The sequence below is a fragment of the Mixophyes fleayi genome, chromosome 6, assembly GCF_038048845.1.
Source record: "Mixophyes fleayi isolate aMixFle1 chromosome 6, aMixFle1.hap1, whole genome shotgun sequence".
Taxonomy (NCBI): domain Eukaryota; kingdom Metazoa; phylum Chordata; class Amphibia; order Anura; family Limnodynastidae; genus Mixophyes; species Mixophyes fleayi.
Genome location: NC_134407.1, coordinates 208,812,293 through 208,831,337, shown reverse-complemented (window position 1 = coordinate 208,831,337; position 19,045 = coordinate 208,812,293). Strand labels below are relative to the sequence as shown.

At 36.9% G+C, this 19,045-nt stretch overlaps 2 protein-coding genes across 2 annotated transcripts in view; both read right to left on the bottom strand.

The window, feature by feature from the left end:
- Positions 1-19,045, bottom strand: part of LOC142095435 (uncharacterized) — a 296,495-nt gene that overhangs the window by 126,890 nt on the left and 150,560 nt on the right. The window lies entirely within an intron of this gene.
- Positions 1-19,045, bottom strand: part of LOC142160609 (NACHT, LRR and PYD domains-containing protein 3-like) — a 107,813-nt gene that overhangs the window by 35,936 nt on the left and 52,832 nt on the right. The window contains exons 6-7 of the mRNA XM_075215473.1: positions 13,950-14,073; positions 13,101-13,295 (exon numbers count right to left, since the gene is read on the bottom strand). Coding sequence (XP_075071574.1) covers positions 13,101-13,295; positions 13,950-14,073 — 319 coding nt within the window. The remainder of the gene's footprint in view (positions 1-13,100; positions 13,296-13,949; positions 14,074-19,045) is intronic.

Here is a 19,045-nt window from a genome sequence, read left to right as displayed (position 1 = left end):
GAGAGGAATAGCTTTTTTGGTGTGGGGGCCCAAACAAACCAATCATTTCAGCCAAAGTTGTTTGGTAGGCCCTGTCGCTGAAATGATTGGTTTGTTAAAGTGTGCATGTCCTATTTCAACAACATAAGGGTGGGTGTGAGGGCCCAAGGACAATTCCATCTTGGAACTTTTTTTTTGGCATTATATGACCAATCAACAGTCGTTTGCCATGTTCAAAAAGTAAAACCAAATTTTAAAAAATTCAAGAAATTAAACCAAAAGTAAAATGCCGTGTCATAATTTAAAACAAGAGTTTTTGACGTGCTCTAAAACTACTGTATTGTTGTTTATATTTTATAAACACTACACTTGAAAGCTTGAGTCTTTCAATAAAAAAGTAACTGTCCATTGCACGAATATTTGCAACAGGGACAATTTTAGGGTTAAGAAAGCCAACTGATAACACTTCGACGCTGTCTGTCTTTATAAACACTACACTTGGAAGTTGGAGGAGGTATTGTGGCCCCGGCACCAAATTTACTACCGGGGCCACTCCACTGTGCAGTCCATATTTAGGTGTATCAGATATTAAACAACGGTGACAGTTGATGCCCAATTTTTTAATTATATTGTGGCCTCGGTACCAAATTGTGTACCGGGGCCACCACACTACGCAGTCCAGATACTTGTTTGGTGGAATTCAGACCAGTTGAGGGTTTTATTATTATATTGTGGGGACCACTCTATCTATACCACACTACAACTCTATACCACTCTATTTCATACTTTAATTCTATTTAATACTTTAATTCTATTTCATACTTTAATTCTATTTAATACTTTAATTCTATTTCATACTTTAATTCTATTTAATACTTTAATTCTATTACTAATTACCATAAAGAGGAACAAAATAAACCAATTTTACCAAAAGTATAATATGACTTAGACTTACAAACACTACACTTGAAAGATGGTGCCTTTAAATGAAAAAGTCAGTCTTCATTGCACGACTATGTGCAACAGGGACAGTTTTTTGGTTTACAAAGTCAACCAATAACACTTGGACCCTGTCTGTCTTTAACATACTTGATGGGATCTCAATGACGAATTGTCTGTACCATGTTTGGAGGAGGTATTGTGGCCCCGGTATCAAATTGGGTACCGGGGCCACCCCACTACGCAGTCCAGATACTTGTTTGGTGGAATTCTGACACGTGGAGGGTTTTTTAATTATATTGTGGCCTCGGTACCAAATTGTGTACCGGGGCCACCACACTACGCAGTCAAGATAGATAGATGCGTATCATAGATAAAGTACATTCAGTGGTGTGGGGCAAATTGAAAAATATTCAAAATGCACTGACATTATCAAAAACAAGAGGTTGTCACACGCTAAAACTCCAACATGTATATGATGGAGAGGATGGAGGAGCAGCCGTATGTGTAGTGTAATGCAGACCTGTTGAAGGTTTTTTATATATTTTATTGTGGTGCCCAGTGCCCACTCCTCTACGCAGTCCAGATACATTTATTGGTGCGAATCATAAAAGTTCAGGGTTTTTAATATATTGTGGTGACCCACTCCTCTACGCAGTCCAGGTACATTTATTGGTGCGAATCATAAAAGTTCAGGGTTTTTAATATATATTGTGGTGACCCACTCCTCTACGCAGTCCAGGTACATTTATTGGTGCGAATCAAACAAGTTGATGGTTTTCTTATTCTATATATTGTGGTGACCCACTCCTCTAGGAAGTCCAGGTACATTTATTGGTGCGATTCATAAAAGTTCAGGGTTTTTAATATATATTGTGGTGACCCACTCCTCTACGCAGTCCAGGTACATTTATTGGTGCGATTCATAAAAGTTCAGGGTTTTTAATATATATTGTGGTGACCCACTCCTCTACGCAGTCCAGGTACATTTATTGGTGCGATTCATAAAAGTTCAGGGTTTTTAATATATATTGTGGTGACCCACTCCTCTACGCAGTCCAGGTACATTTATTGGTGCGAATCATAAAAGTTCAGGGTTTTTAATATATATTGTGGTGACCCACTCCTCTACGCAGTCCAGGTACATTTATTGGTGCGATTCATAAAAGTTCAGGGTTTTTAATATATATTGTGGTGACCCACTCCTCTACGCAGTCCAGGTACATTTATTGGTGCGAATCATAAAAGTTCAGGGTTTTTAATATATATTGTGGTGACCCACTCCTCTACGCAGTCCAGAAAGATACCTTGTTGCAACGTTTTGGACTAATAACTATATTGTGAGGTGTTCAGAATACACTGTAAATTAGTGGAAATGCTTGTTATTGAATGTTATTGAGGTTAATAATAGCCTAGGAGTGAAAATAAGCCCAAAAACTTGATTTTTAAACTTTTTATGTTTTTTTCAAAAAAAATCCGAATCCAAAACCTTAAATCCGAACCGAGACCTTTCGTCAAGTGTTTTGCGAGACAAATCCGAACCCCAAAAATAACGAAAATCCGGATCCAAAACACAAAACACGAGACCTCAAAAGTCGCCGGTGCACATCCCTAATATATATATATATATATATATATATATATATATATACTGAGATTGTGCCTCAACCGAAACCTAAAGACAGATTTGTTTTTATATACAATTAAAAAAGTACATTTCTAATAAATAATAATTAACTTTGACGTAACGGAAATCAAGCACAATGTCACTTTTATTATAATTTACTGAATGAAAATAAAAAAAATTATATGGATATTTTTGCTCCTACAGTAGTTGTATTATTTGATCAGAATTTTCAGTCCAATTGTATTTAATGTAATAATATTTCATGCTTTAAATCTAACATATTTCATGGGTATGATATAAAAGTTATAACTTTATTTTATGATTTCGGTTTGGGTTGGTAACTCAATCTGCTGTATAGCATTGATATGTAATTCCAAACACTGAACCTCACAATATTATCATCTGCGGAATGCTCCAAGCAATAGTCATTCTCTTTCTTTAGGACCATAGTCCTTAGAAGTGACAGCAGTGGTTATATGCATTACAAGTATGATGTGAGTGATTAATACTTTTAGATGTGTGTATGTATTTTTATTTGTGAGCCGATACCTGTGATCAAGATTCACCTGTTACTGATATTTATTGACCTATAAAAACACCTAGCTTGGAGTGTCTGACATCATCCATTGTATGTTGGTCCGGATTTAATTGGTCCATGAGACATAAAGGACTACTAAATAGTACAGCCTCAAGGCTGAGATACACCTGTATACTGTCTATTTCTGGTATGTGTGCAATTTATAGATTTGCTAATAAAGAGTTTAAATGATTTTACGCCAAGGAAGTGTCTCCTTCTTTCACATGTTTTTAGATTTACTTGGTTCCTGTGGAGACCGGGTAATGTAAAGTGAAAAATGCAGAGAGCAGTTTCTTCTTGGTACTTATCATCATCATCATCATCATCATCATTTATTTATATAGCGCCACTAATGCCGCAGCGCTGTACAGAGAACTCACTCACATCAGTCCCTGCCCCATTGGAGCTTACAGTCTAAATTCCCTAATATAGACACACACTCAGATACAGACAGACAGACTAGGGTCAATTTGTGATAGCAGCCAATTAACCTACCAATATGTTCTTGGAGTGTGGGAGGAAACCGGAGCACCCGGAGGAAACCCACGTAAACACAGGGAGAACATACAAACTCCACACAGATAAGGCCATGGTCGGGAATCAAACTCATGACCCCAGTGCTGTGAGGCAGAAGTGCTAACCACTAGGCCACTGTGCTGCCTACTTAAGGAACAATTGTCTAAGGAGATAGGAGTGAAGATCGTTTGAAGCAAACTACAACACATTGGGACTTGTTCTACAGTGGTGATCTGTACACTGTTAATTTCTAGTGCATTATAAAAATATTATATAAATAATATTAAAATATTGAGAAGAGTGTGTCCTAAATATAATTCAAAGCCAGGAAGTAATCACGCACAGTAGCGATACGTCACTTCCGATTTTGCTTCGTGGGATCAATTTAATATCTTCCCTTTTTGAATTATTTGAACTTTTTTATTCACTAATGCATATCAGACAAATTTAAGTTATCTACAGGATTTCAATAATAAGTTTTAATCCTTTCTAAACAAAATTGATAGAGTATTACATCACTTTCGGGGTGTCATAAAATGTTTTTATGTTTTCTATTGTTCAATTATGTGAATATGAAAGTTTATCAACAGGATATAGTTTTTTAAGGTCATTTGTATATTATTAGAATGCAATTTTTATGATTTTTATTCTTATGTGAACTAGAACTTCTGTTTGGTGGAAGTCAGTTTAAATATGGCCTTTGCACATATCAATCTACTCTCCTTGAAAAAGACCTTGTTAGCGGTCGAAACGCGTTGGAGGAAATGATTGATCAACAAAGGATTTTCACAGGTGTTCACAGGTGTTCTCCTACTATTCTTAGTTTACAAAGTCCATTTGAATGTTTAAATGATGTACAGAATAATATTAGAAATATTGAAGATAAGCTTAAAAGAAACACTAAAAGTTTGATGGTTAAGAAACAGAAAAAAATTGTGAGGGACAAACATTTGATTAAGATTAATTCATCTTCCCCTAACCATCATGTTTCTAGACAAGACCAAAAAAAATAGAAATATAAAAGTAAAGAAAAAGTTAAATACCTACGTAAAGAACCACAGAAATTGGATGTGTGGAGAGGTGATAGACATTTTTTTACATCAAGGAAAAGATCATAACAATATGGATTCCCCAGACCTCCCTATAGGAGAAATTGTAACTGATATAAAAACAATTGAACATCACGGATCTCGACTCGATATAACTATAATTCCACCTTTTTTCCAAAGACTAATAATAGATACGAAATATTGAGGGATTTAGAAGATTCCTTCTCTTTTTTTAGAACAGGAGAGGAGGAACAAAAGAAATACCCAACATTGGAAATGGATGAAAAACAGATTCCAATAAGAGGGTCAAATGTGATGCATTGGGTCCCCACTGTAAAGAGGAAATCTAATAAGAGTCCAAATATAAAAAAGAAAAAAAAAGAGGTAAAAAAGTGGAAATAAAATCAGAAAAGTTATTAAAAGGAAAGAAAAAATAATAATAAAATTGAGTGAAATACTTGAAAATAATCAAACCGAGATTTTTAATTTGAGCTCTAAAGTGCCGACTGAAAGCGAAAATACCTCATTACAAATAGGTCTGAAGTTCTCACCTATCTTTACTATAGATGATTTTGAGATCTTTATTGATACTCACAAATTTATAAGAAAACTCTCTTTTAAAAAATATTTTAGATGAATGGAAAAAGAAAAATACATTATTGGACCTTCCTCTGAGGAGCCCACCAATAAAGACATAGAAAAGTCAATTTTTAGAAAAAAATCTTAATTCTAAGAAACACACATCAAGGGGCCTTATATAGAGAGATTCAGTAGATTAGTTCTGGCTGATTTTATAAAAATATCCATGGGAAAGAAAAAGCAAACTGGCCACAACATCTTTTTGAAAGAGAGAAAAGCTCAATTTTGCACGCAGCTGCTAGATTGATTTTCCTTGCAAATCGTTTTACATCTGCTGAGTCACTCTGTCAGTCTCTACATTGGTTGCCTGTTTTTCAGCGAATCCAATATAAAATTCTTCTACTGACATACAAGGCCATCAACAAAATTGCACCAATAATATATATATAATATATTTCCTCACTTGTCTCAAAATATCTCCCAACTCGACACCTTCGTTCTGCACAAGATCTGCGTCTCTCTTCCACTCTCATCATTTCTTCCCATTCTCGGTTACAGAACTTTTTTGGGTTGCACCCATTTTATGGAATTCACTCCCTCGTGCCTATCCTCTAGTTTTCAAACCTTCAAATGTTCTCTGAAAACCCACCTCTTCAGACATGCTTATAGTATTCCTCTACCACCCTCTTAATTTCCCTAGGTTACCCTTTTACCACCCTCTACACAGCTAACAAAAGACAACAACCCTCTGACCAACATAGTTGCGTGACTGAGCATACAGCCCACTAAATACTTTGTAACCTTTGCATTCTAGCTGGACAAATATTCAATATGATGTAGCACCCTTGTGTATCAAACCATTGTCTCATAGATTGTAAGCTTGCGAGCAGGGCCTTCTTACCAGTGTATATATATATATATATATATATATATATATATAAAACCCAGTATTGTTTTATTAATATTTGCTCCCAATTGTAAGACACTATGGAATCTGCTGGTGCTATATAAATAAATAATGATGATGATGATGATGATGAAAGCTCTGAGAGATCTTCAACAAGATCTTAGCATAATCATTAAACATGCTCTTCAGGCCCCCCATTTGTTGTGTCCAATTTTGTGTTCAATTGTGCTGGTGTTCTTCTACAGGTTCCTGAAAAAGTATCAGTTTAAATACCTGTAGGATCACCTCCAGAGCTTTTCTTCTCTGTAGACATCTATGAGAATTTTTTTTGTGGCAACACAATCTGGAATGTGAAGGAGGAGATCAACCTCAATAGGAGAAATCGTACATATGAAGATCCCCATAAAAGCATTCTTTCCAAACAAGAATCCTTGGCCCTAAAAAATCTACAGAAAAATAAAGAGCTAGTGATTAATCAAGCAGACAAAGGGGGAAGAGTGGTTCTAGTAAATAGGACAGACTATATTGAGGTGGCCCTTACACTTCTGAACGATGAATGTTCTTATACAAAATTGTCTAAAGATCTAACCAGTGAATATATCTCACAACTAAAAGATTATCTAGCCAAAGGCCTGCACCAACATATTATTACAAAAGAAAACTACTAATACATGAGGGTGTCTAATCCTATTATTCCCAAATTCTACTTTTTACCCAATAAATAGTCCATAAAAGTTTGACCAAACCACCTGGTGGACCTGTTGTGGCCGGCATAGACTCATTGACATTGCATGTATCGGAATATGTGAATTTTTTTCTAAGAAAATACGTCATTATGTTAGAATCATACTTGAAAGAGACAACAAGTGTATTGCAGACCTTTCAACATTTTGAATGGCACCCTAACTTTGTCTGGCTTACTATTGATGTTCAATCCCTATATACTGCTATTGAGCATAAGACAGGGACTGCGGCCTGTAGACAGTTTTTAGAACCAGATCCCTTGATGGACCCTGCACATAAAGATTTTATTTGTGATTTGATCCCTTTCATTCTAACACATAACTATTTTAAGTTTTTAGATATGTTATATTTGCAGCTATATGTTACTAGATATATATATATATATATATATATATATATATATATATATATAAAAATATATATATATAAAATATATATAATGTATATATATATATATATATATATATATATATATATATATATATATATATATATAAAAACCCAACATATAGTCTCCACTATTGAATATATTAGTTGTGTCAACCCATATCAAAGATGGCTGCCACACCTTTTAAATAACTAAGGCTCTCTTCTAGCCCTTATATAAGATCGCCGCCATAGTATATGACAAATCGACTTGTCCATAACAATTATATTTATATAATTTAATACTTTAATGCCAACTTATTTACATTTTTTTTGCTATATTGCTGATTCTGGTTCCTACAAAGTCCTGGGGAGTTCTCTTCAACTTTTTGTGTGGAAGTTGTGGAAACAAGAACATCTACTCACCAAGAGGGACATTACATTCACCATCCGGCCAGATTGGGATTTTAGATAAGCGATACATTATTTTTTTCTTTGTAAGCGTAATATCTATATGGTTTCCTTATCTTTCTGCTCTTTGGTGAACAAAGGAGAGAACTGGTTACAGTACCTATAGAACTTGGATTACATACATTGCTGTAGACTATTACAGATAAGCCTGTTTCTTTTTTGATCTGATTCGCATATGCACGATTGGTGGAAGTTGTATTGTACTGATAGTGTTAAAGATAACACACTATTTCTGCTATCCTATCTCTTTTGTTGTATGCTGTGGAGCCCACCAAGACGCTATCTTGCGAACTGGGAACTTTAACATATGACGTACTTTTATCACTTCTGTATCTGAGAACTGATGAGTGCCATGGAACATACTGGATCTGCAGTGGCCATAAGATTCTAACAGAGATAAGTGATTGTAATTATTTTGTTCTGGTATGCATATATACCTTCAGTGGGATGCAACTGGTTTCACAAACCATTTAAAAAATTACTACACTATCTTGTTTTTTTTCCTGTCTCAGTTTATAATTAGCACACACATCTGAAGAGCTTGTGAATGGTCCTTCTGAGACTTCCGGATCTTATGTGTTGATGAGCCTGTAAAATTCACATATCTGGATATGAATTTAATTTTCAGTTATTGTTTCTGGATCCGTCTCCTAAAACTACTACACTATCAGGCGCCGCTGTCCTTCATTCCACATATATCTATATATATATATATATATATATATATCTATATATATATATATATATATATATATATATATATATATTTATATATATACAAGTTAACCCGTGCATGATACTCATGCATTCTAGTCAAATCAAGCTACTTAAGGTGTTAAAAAGGTTCTTGTCATGCATTTGGGCCATAGCCCAGGCCTCAACCACCAACCACTCCCCACTGTCACCCCCGGCAACCACCAACCACTCCCAACTGTCACCCCCGGCAACCACCAACCACTCCCCACTGTCACCCCCGGCAACCACCAACCACTCCCAACTGTCACTTCTCCTTCAAGAAATATATATATATATTTTTAAAATCTTTATATACACTTTTAACAATTAACAAATTAAATTAACAAATTAAAAACATCTTAGTATACCAAATTTCAGCCCTTTCTGAATTTTTTTCCCCACACACACTAAGAATTTAGTAGGTCAGTGTATAACGCCGCCCAGCAGGTGGCGCTGCAGCTTGGTTTTATATTTTCCACACACACACAGACAGACTAACACACGCCACTAGACATTTATATTATATATATATATATATATATATATATATATATATATATATATCCTATACCTCTACGTGTATTTAATTTTTTTATGAAAATGTCAGATTATGAATATATTTATATATACTTTTATTATTGCACCTATTAAAGCCATTACTAACATGTCAGCAGATGTATATATATGTATATAATACCTCTATGTGTATTTTATGTTCTTATGATAGTGGCACACTAGAACTATTTTCAGTACACCTGTGTCTGTACCACTGCACATGTAAACTGGTTTTGTCTTTATTTCATGCCTATCTATCAAGCAACTTCACCAAATAAACCAGAATCTTGTTTACAGGGTATTTTCTTTGTAAACAACATCCACTTTATTTAACTGGATGTAAAAAATAATATTCCTCATACTGCAGAACAGCTTAATCTACTAATTACTATATTTTTTGCTTATGTGCTAATTATTATTATTTTAACTTTTCATCTGGCTACAGGCCTCAAACATAACCAAATATGTTTTCTCCATTCATATCAGGAGAGCTGTTGGTCTCCACAGCAGTTCACATAGGAGAGGGCTGAGAGTTAGTCGCCAGCTGCCTTCAATTGTTATTTAAACAAGAAGTGAAGACAAGTGCTGGCGACCAAGGGGTTAAACTAGATGTGTTGCTTTTTTGCTACCATGAATACACCCTCACACTTCTTTAATGAAACTTCACATATCACTTAATCCTTGCTTTAAACGTAGTATAAATATTTTACAATGTTACATTTATGTCTCCATTATCATTTTCCTTGCCAGTGTACTAAAAGATCACATTGGTCAGATGAACTGTCAATCTGATCTCTTTGCTGTGATTGGGTAACTTTGCTTTAAATAGAGCAGGACTGGGGTGGCATTCATTACTGCCTTAGGAAGGAGCTAACTGCAATGTGTGTGAATGCTATTAGGATATGACACAGCTATACTTCATTATATTAGTGGTGTCTCAGGCAGCCACATGCCCATAGCTTCAGCAAACAATGCTCTTTAACAGTTAGCAATTCACTGACTATAACTTCAGATCTCTCTGGTGTTTTCAGAGTATTAGTTATGTAGTAATGAATGCTGCTGACAAAGAAGGCTGATTTCACCATAGCCTTAACTAATACAGATTTAGGACAAGCGTGTAACTACCATAGATATAGCTGCTATGGAGCTCAGCTGAGGGGGGCATGCTTTCCCTGAGAAAGCTCCATGTTTATATGTGTGTTTTTCACCATTGGGCATTACATAAAGGCCCTTACAAATTGTTGCTATGAGGCCTACAAATGTATAGCTGATCCCCTGACCAGAGGAGCAATATTATCACTACTAACTTTTACCTGTTGGACTGTGATGTACTGAAATACATCCAGTAGTTATACTTAACTTATGATCTATTAGTGAAGCCATTCATAGCTTCTCAGTTCCTCAAGAAGGCTGCAAACACTCCTTAGGAGATAATGCAAAGCAATATAAATACATTTTGTTTGTATTTAGGTCTATCTCACTGTGCTGTTAATACTAAACTTGATTATCACTAATTAGATCAGCTGCTCAAAACAAGCCCTGAAGTCTGAGAAAGAGACTGACAACATAAGGATCCTTCAGTCTTTAGTTAGATCTACCAAACAGCTGTGTTCATTACTGAATTAATGAGCTCTGCATTGGCGTAAATTCAGTTTTCAAACCTACATGTTTCTATCTTCATCTCTATCCTAAATCATTTGCTGATTTTTAATTTAAAATGAAGATGTTATGTTTTGCAGACAAGCTTCACTGTCACCACTTCAGGGCTAGTTACTACTTTCGCTCTATCTCACAGCGAAGCTGACACTAGCTAGTCTTATTTAATTTGATTCCTACAGTCCTAGGAGTATTTCTGACACAGAACCTTCTTCACTAGAATTACCATTTATATTAGTAAAGCGATCAACAATAACTAGCTATGCCAATAACATTTTTACAACTGTACTTGATATTGAGACTGGCATATACTTGTAAACCTATGACCTCACAGGTACAGTTTAGTAATAGAGAAGTGCTCTATAATCAGGAGAATCACAAGATAAATTTGGAGGAATAAAATGCCTATTCTGATCTTTACACTCTAAAGTTTTCCTCCAAATATGCACCAAAATGTTTCATGTCTTTAGTAGAATACTTCCACCCAACTATCATTTCCACATTAGCTCTCAGTGGTTTCCTAATAAAATATTAATTTTGCTCATTGTATATTTCAGCAAATGCCTACATATTGGTTAGCACCCATATCCTTTTTTTAAACTTTCTAAAATGCTTGGTTAGCCACTTTTAAGTGGCTATTCTTCTCCATAATTCAATATAAGACTTTTTTTTTTTTTTTTTAAAGTTTTATGAAGAAAAAATCTAACCTGCAGAAATGCTATAGACAATAACACCTCTGTTGGGTGTCTGATCCACGTATCCACTGCTCTAATTTCTCTCCACTATCTGAGCATGACATGTGAATGCTCCTACTGGTCATTAATGGTTAATACATCAAAATAACCAATTAAGTTGCTCTCTCACTCTAAGCTTTAGAGATCGGATGTAACTTATTTTTTTAATTTTTTTTATATTTAAAAAAAAAAAAAACCAACTATTACCAGTATTTATACATATGAGCTATTGGCTCCCCCTCCCCCATGTTCCTGGTGGATATAACACATTCTAATATATTATATCCTATATCATTTTCATTACTTTTTTAATGGTGTGGTTTTATTGTGGAGTGTTATCATCCTAACCCTTACCATTTCCCTAGGTTTTACAGGGATTTATGAAATTATGGAAAAAAAAACCCCAGTGTAATCGTCATGAATTATGTGACCGTCGGTAGAGTTACAATATCACGATATCACTCAAGTTTGACACATTCCCTTCTTCCAAACTTCAAGTTTCTGGGTATACCTTACTGTCAGCTGTATCCCCCTCCTCCAGCCTCAGGGATGTCAATATGACTTCTGCAAACTGAGAAAAGGACTTAGCATTCAATGCACTTAAACCATTTGCAAAAATATGGGGTAAAAAAAACCTTTTCATTATCTAGGTGAGCGGAGAACTTACAGAACTTAAGATTTAGGATGTACACCTTTTTTTTATACAACGTGTGCGCCCTCTATAGAACTAGATGATATACTTCATATACTACCTGTAGTGTGAACAAAAAATAAAAAGTTCATAACTAAATGCAGTTATTTCTGAGTTGACACTGAAATAGCCCTTTTCCCGTACCAACATCAATTCAACAATTCACTTTGCAATGTTGGTCACGTTTACATATCTGCTTACAGGCTGTGACGTATTCTCCTGTGTCTGCTACTACTCAAATCCTTTACTGTACAATTAAAGAATAATAGTGGGGATTTGCCATCAGTGTAGCCAACTCTGGAATGAAAAATAAGCAACCGTTAAGTGAAAAACCAATTCTAAATCTGTGCTGCCAAATTCCTTTTATTTAGTTACATGAAAATATCCTTAAACAGAAGTGTGGGAGTAGCAAAGTGCAAATAATAAATACATTAAACAGAAGATTTACTAAAGTTCGTCTGAGCTTTCTCCGTCATCTAAACCAGCTTCCTTGTGGTACATTACAGAATTAAAGCGCTGCAGCATATTGGAACTTGCATTAAAGTTCTTGCAGCAAATACCCAGGCGCTTCAGACTGTAGTGGACCTAAAGAATGCCACATAAAGTCTTCTGACACATCTGGTTCCTCAGCTTTGATTTCACTATGTTCATTTGAGAGAGAACCTGTTCCACATCGGCATTGCTGAGAGGCATGGCAAGAAGTGACAGAGCAAATAATGCCAGCTCCTTGAAGCACCTTTCATCACTGCTATCTTTGAAATTTAAAACCTTGATTCAGAATTTTTCACTGTGCTTATCACCATTCTTCCAGTGCTGAAAATTGCTTGATACTGGGTATCTAAGATTCCCATGTCTCCTTTGAATACCTTCAGCATGGAGATGCTTGCAAGTGGTGGTTTGGCCTGAGAAAAAAATATCTGATGGACTGAATACAGCCATAGATTTCCACAGCTGAACATTGGCTGGAAGTCTCGCCTGAACTTGCTTTGGCGGCTTCTAGCAGGAAATCTCTGCACCTGGTTTTCAGGTTTGTTTTAACGTCGTTGCTGAGCTGTACTTCTCCAACACCAATGGTAAGAACCCCAAACTTCAGAACACATAGGGGCAGGTGGTTGGATGGGTCATTCAAATTGATATCAAGAAGCTTGGTGTCACTGCCAGGAATCCTTTCTGGAAAACATACCCTTGACAGAAGAGTACGGAAAAAAGCATGTAGACAGTCCAGCATCTTGAATGCATTACCAGACTCTAGCTGGAAGAGCTTATTAATCTGTTGAAATTCCTGCAGAACATGTCAAACTGTAAATACATTATGTTGATGGGGTCACAGTACATCAGTACATCTGATAGAGGACTTCTGCATCAGAGCATTGCCGTTTGTCCTTATTGAGCTGAAAATGTAACTTTAGTTCCACTGGCTGAGAATCCGCTCACAACAAGGGTACATTGAGAGCCATATTGTAGATGACAATTGCAGCAGCTTCAATGGTGTTTCCCATTGATTTTATCAGACTGTATATCTTGGCATATTCGTGTTGCCGCAGGGAGCTGTGGGAAACCAGGTACTCCCCAGATTGCATGGCAGTGTCTCAACAGCTCTACTGGCACAAAGTTGAATAGAGTGGCATACACATTTAATTAGGTTCAGATCTTTTAGTCTTCTGAAGGAGATGCGTATACACAGAATTCTTCCTTCCAACCACGACGCTATATCCATCCGTTCCAGTGCTGATACAATGTTGGGAAATTTAGTCCAGAGTTAATAAAATGTAGGAGAGATGTAGTAATTTGCTTCTGCAGTTTCGCCTTCCAAATTCACCTTACCCAAAAATGTTGACACACTCTTGTCCATGGAGCAGCTGAAGTAGCGCACTGCTAAACATAACTGCTTTACTGTAGAGATGTCCGTACTCTCATCGATGACGAGAGTAACGGGACTGACCAATATCTGTAATAAGATCAGACAGCGTGCAGGGACCAATTACATTGTTTATCAATGACGTACACTTGGTTCAATGTAGATGTAGTTCTTTTTCAAAAGTAGATCCTACAAGCTCCCCAAGGTGATCCACAGACTGTGTAGCAGAATGGCAGCAATGTAACATGCCAAGCTCAGTTCTGCTGTTGTGGCCCGTTGCTGAGGCCTTAGCAACTGTAAATCCCAGATTTGTCAATCACATCCCAGATAATTATTTGCAGTTGGTCTTGTGCTGGTCTTGTGCTGGTCTTGTGCTGGTCTTGTGCTGGTCTTGTGCTGGTCTTGTGCTGGTCTTGTGCTGGTCTTGTGCTGGTCTTGTGCTGGTCTTGTGCTGGTCTTGTGCTGGTCTTGTGCTGGTCTTGTGCTCAAGGTCTGCATGATGGACACTGATCGTGGTTTTACAAAATTTGTAGGCAGCTTTTGAATCATCGCCAACCACTGGCCTGATCCAATCCTTCAGGCCATTTTCTTTTTCCCAGTTGCCGTTGTATCTCGTCACACATGGCGCATTTGGCTGGGACCATTTTTAATATCTTTAGAATAGAAGAAAATGGGAAATATTATTAATATACATCTTCAAATAACGTAACTGTACTAGAGAATCCAGATAATATGAACGGACAGCTGACAGTAGTACAGGGCACAGGAACAAAGTCCACCCAATGTATATATCCTATAGCCACTGACTCATGTAAAATCCCCTCGCCCCCGTTCTCGGCTACAGAAGACATGCAATTATGGAGCAAGACCTGACTGGGGGTAACTCAATATGTGCCTTTAAAAGCACATTATAAACCATGCATTGGTGCAGGCTCAACTGTGCACCATACAGGAAGAAAAAAAAAAAAGACGTCTCTTATTGTGGGTGCACCAGCTGAGTTTATTAAAAAAAAAAATAAAAAAAAAAAAAATGCATTATCTTTCAAATACATTGTAAAACCAAATTCTATTTCTGCAATATTTTAAGCAAAATCTTAAAAATGAGATCCCACACAGACTGGGGAACCCCAGCACCAAGAATTTGCCTTGCCGTCAGCACGGCAGAGAAATCTGCAACACATGGACGATGAATATCCTTACCTTGCACAACGTTAGTACAGCACCGTTATCTGCCTCTGTGTACAGCAGCTCGCACGTGAAAAACAAGCCCTAAAACCTGCGATAGACAAACAAAAAAAAATAAATATTAGGCCAATTCCACTTGTTAGAAGATTGGCAACTATGCCCCTGACCCTCTCCCCCTGTAAATGTCTTCACTCTTAGTGAGCGAGGTTGTATATACAGGTATAGGATCTATTATCAGGAAACACTATTTATGATGTGCCACAGATTCCATAGCACCAGACACAGTAAGCATATCAAAAAGATTAGGTAATACACATAAGTAGTACAGAGGTGTGAGAGTAGTGCAATGGGGACTCACACAGTGTTAAAGACCTGGCAGGACGTATAACAGGAGTCAGATAGTAGACAATAGGAAGAGAGGACCCTGCCCATGAGAGCTTACATTCTACACTATCCGTAACGCTATAAAAATCAAGAAAGGAAAATATTCAATTTAACTGGTGGAAATTTGGTCCATACAGACGAGTAATTAATTAAAGTGTGCAAAAACTAAGTTGCAATATAAATGTCATAGCTGCATAGCACATGAGCACATGTACCTTAACCACAAAAATTCCGTACACTGGATAAATATCAATATTCTTTTTAATTATTAGATTATAAAACATATATAACATGTAAGTATTGCACAAAATTCATATATATCATATATATTGCCACTGATGTCATATAATGCAGCCCATGAATGTTCATACATCAAAGTGAACACTTGATTTATATGCATTGAGAGCAGTCTTTTAATATGTTAAAACATCTTCCAGAAAGAAAGGTATTTGGATCAGTAGAAATTCCTGCCACCAACATTGTAAAGGCACGCTGGCAGCAATACAGCCATCTTCTCTGTGCCCACTCCTAGAGACTGGACATAAACTGCTTACAGGGCACAGTCTAAGCCGGCATGTTAGGACAATGGGGAATAATGAGCAATTAAACACTCACTAGCAGCCACCCCCAGCTACACATGAAATATGTGACTGTCGGTAGAGTTACGATATCCCTCAAGTTTGACACGTTGTGTCCCCTCCTTCCAGGTTTCTGGATATACCTTACTGTCAGCTGTACTCCCCTCTTCTAGCCTCAGGGATGACAATATGACTTCTGCAAACTGAGAAAAGGATTTAGCATTCAATGCACTTAAATCATTTGCAGAAACATGGGGAATAAAACAAACCTTTTCATTTATCTAGGTGAGCTGAGCACTTCTTACAGAATTTAAGATTTATGATGTACACCTTATACAACCTGTGCTCCCTCTATAGAACTAGATAATATACTCCGAATGCTACATGTAGTGTGAACAAAAAATAAAAAGTTCATAACTAAATGCAGTTATTTCTGAGTTGACACTGAAATAGACCTTTTCCTGTACCAACATCAATTCAACAATTTACTTTACAATGTTAGTCACTTTTACATATCTGCTTACAGGTTGCAATGTATTCTCCTGGTTTCATTTTAAGCTTCAAGGAGGAGGTCCAGAATTTACATTTTTAAGGGTGGTCTTGGGGTTCCTGATATCCAGAAATATCATGCTTCCCACTTGCATTGGTGCATTGAGATGCATGTTTGTTTGCCTATGCTTAAAACTTTGGGATGGCATTAAAATGGCCTTAATGGACTCCATACCTCTCCCCCCATCCCCAGGGTGCTGCAAACTTCCCTGCAGTATATTGGACAAAACTACTAAAGTGAATGTGGGAACATTCTTTCCCAGGCAAATATCTGGATAAAAATATGCATTAGGTTTATTAGTACAGCAGCTTTCAGGAAATGGTTAGCAACTTCACAATATTTTTGACTTTCTATTTGCACACTACTGATAAGAAATATACATTTTCTGCATATTTGCAGTAAGCATCTGAGACCGCACCTTAGTACAATATCTGGAGATGTCTCGGCTTTGCTTAGGTACGATAATCATTTTTACAATACAAACAAAAGTATGAAAACAACAAAATGGAGTTCAGTGGCCATTTTGATAGGCCTGTCACACAGACATAATTTGTATTTCCACTTGTGTAATAGTGAGTACCATATGTCATGGATAACCAGAAGTCTGGGTAAGGCCAAAACAATGTCTAATGTCAATCCAAGAGGCAAGCGGGCCTGGGGGAAAAAGTTTAATTTTTTTTTTTTTTTTATTATTTGTAAGTGTGGTTTGACATTTAAAATTTTGTTTGCAGTAATATGCAATTTTTAAACTGAAACAAAAGGTTTCCTTCTGTTTTTTTTTTAGTCCATATACTTGAAACACATTTGAAATGCTGGCCAAAAGGTACTTAAATGTCAAGATGATGAATTCACATATTTATACCCAGATTAGTTTTGTGAATCTGGAGGACTAGGGTCAATGTCAACCACCTTCTGGCCAGTAGCCTCTCCCTTTTCCAAATAGGAAGCCCACTCTTAAAGGCGATGTTATGGAACACCACACACAGAGTAATAATGCTGCACACAATACTCGGAGCATACGTTAGAGCACCACCAGACCGGTCGAGGCACCACAATCTTGACTTTAAAAGGCCAAATGCCCACTCTACGACCCATCTGGTGGCCATGTGTGCTGAGTTATATCCAATTTGCTGCTTTGTGTGTGGGTTTAAAAGAGGAGTGAGGAGCCAAAGGATACATACATGTTGTCACCTATAAAGGGTGACAAAGACCAAATAAAAATTATGTGTAATGAAACAATCAATTATCGAGACCTTCTAACATGATATGGTGGTGTTGTGCAATATTTGGGTCTATGGGCCTAATTTTTCTGCCAAGCATAAACAAAAATTGCCCTTTGGCTAAATCCTGTTGCATTTGAGGAGGAGCTAACTTTAAAATGTGTGGACATTTTTAAAGTTGGGCTAGAGCATGTCCTAGACCAACTTTTAATGAGTATAAAAATAAAGCTAGCAAGAATTTGTGTGCTACATGAAAAGCAGACAGTATTTTCCTTACGTGCAAAATAATAAGCTAATTTGCACCTTTTGCATTGTAACATGCACCATATTTCAAAGACTGCTAATATTTTGCAAAGGTGGTAATCCTACCATTTGACTAGTGTATATAGCAAAGTCTATGACAACAAAAGGTTATTGTGACATAATAAATAAATATAAAATACCTATAGCCACAATGGACTTTGTGGCCTTGCACCCCCTTGCCTCTATTGCAATCTGTTCCCATGTTCATGATTGTCTGAAGGTGAAGGAGTCATGGGTACTCCCCAGCCATATAGCAATCAGGTCTCGAATTTGGAGAGATGAGTGACATAGCCTGGAAATTTATCAAGTTGGAAATGCTTTCGATTGAAACAAGACTACATGTGTCCCATCTACTGTCCCGGTGACATGCAGAAAGCTGGCTATGGTGGCAAACTGCTGATTAATCGGCACAAGAGATTCCTCATCAAGTGGCAGATGGATACATTGGCTCTTGCTGTCGTCTAGAACGAGTCAGTGGTGTAAAAATGCAATTCCAACAGTTGGATCAATAGCGTTTTTGCTGTCCAGATGTTGCACATTGGCTCTTGGTCACTCTGCACAATGTGCAGGGTGTCCATGATGACACGAGGCAGGGGTCGATAGCGACGTATGACCTCGGCATCTGACATCTCAAGTGGCTGACACATGGCCTGAAGCAACACTCCCTGGGCAGCTACGGTGGACCAGTTGCTGGTTTGTGAGGGGCTGATAGCAGCCATCAGGAATTTTATAGTAACCTCTATCGGCAGAGTTTTTTTTCCAGAATCTTAATTCTTTTCCACCAATATTGGCTTCAAGTGCTCAATCTGAATTTGTGTAATTGCATGTAAATCTACAGACAC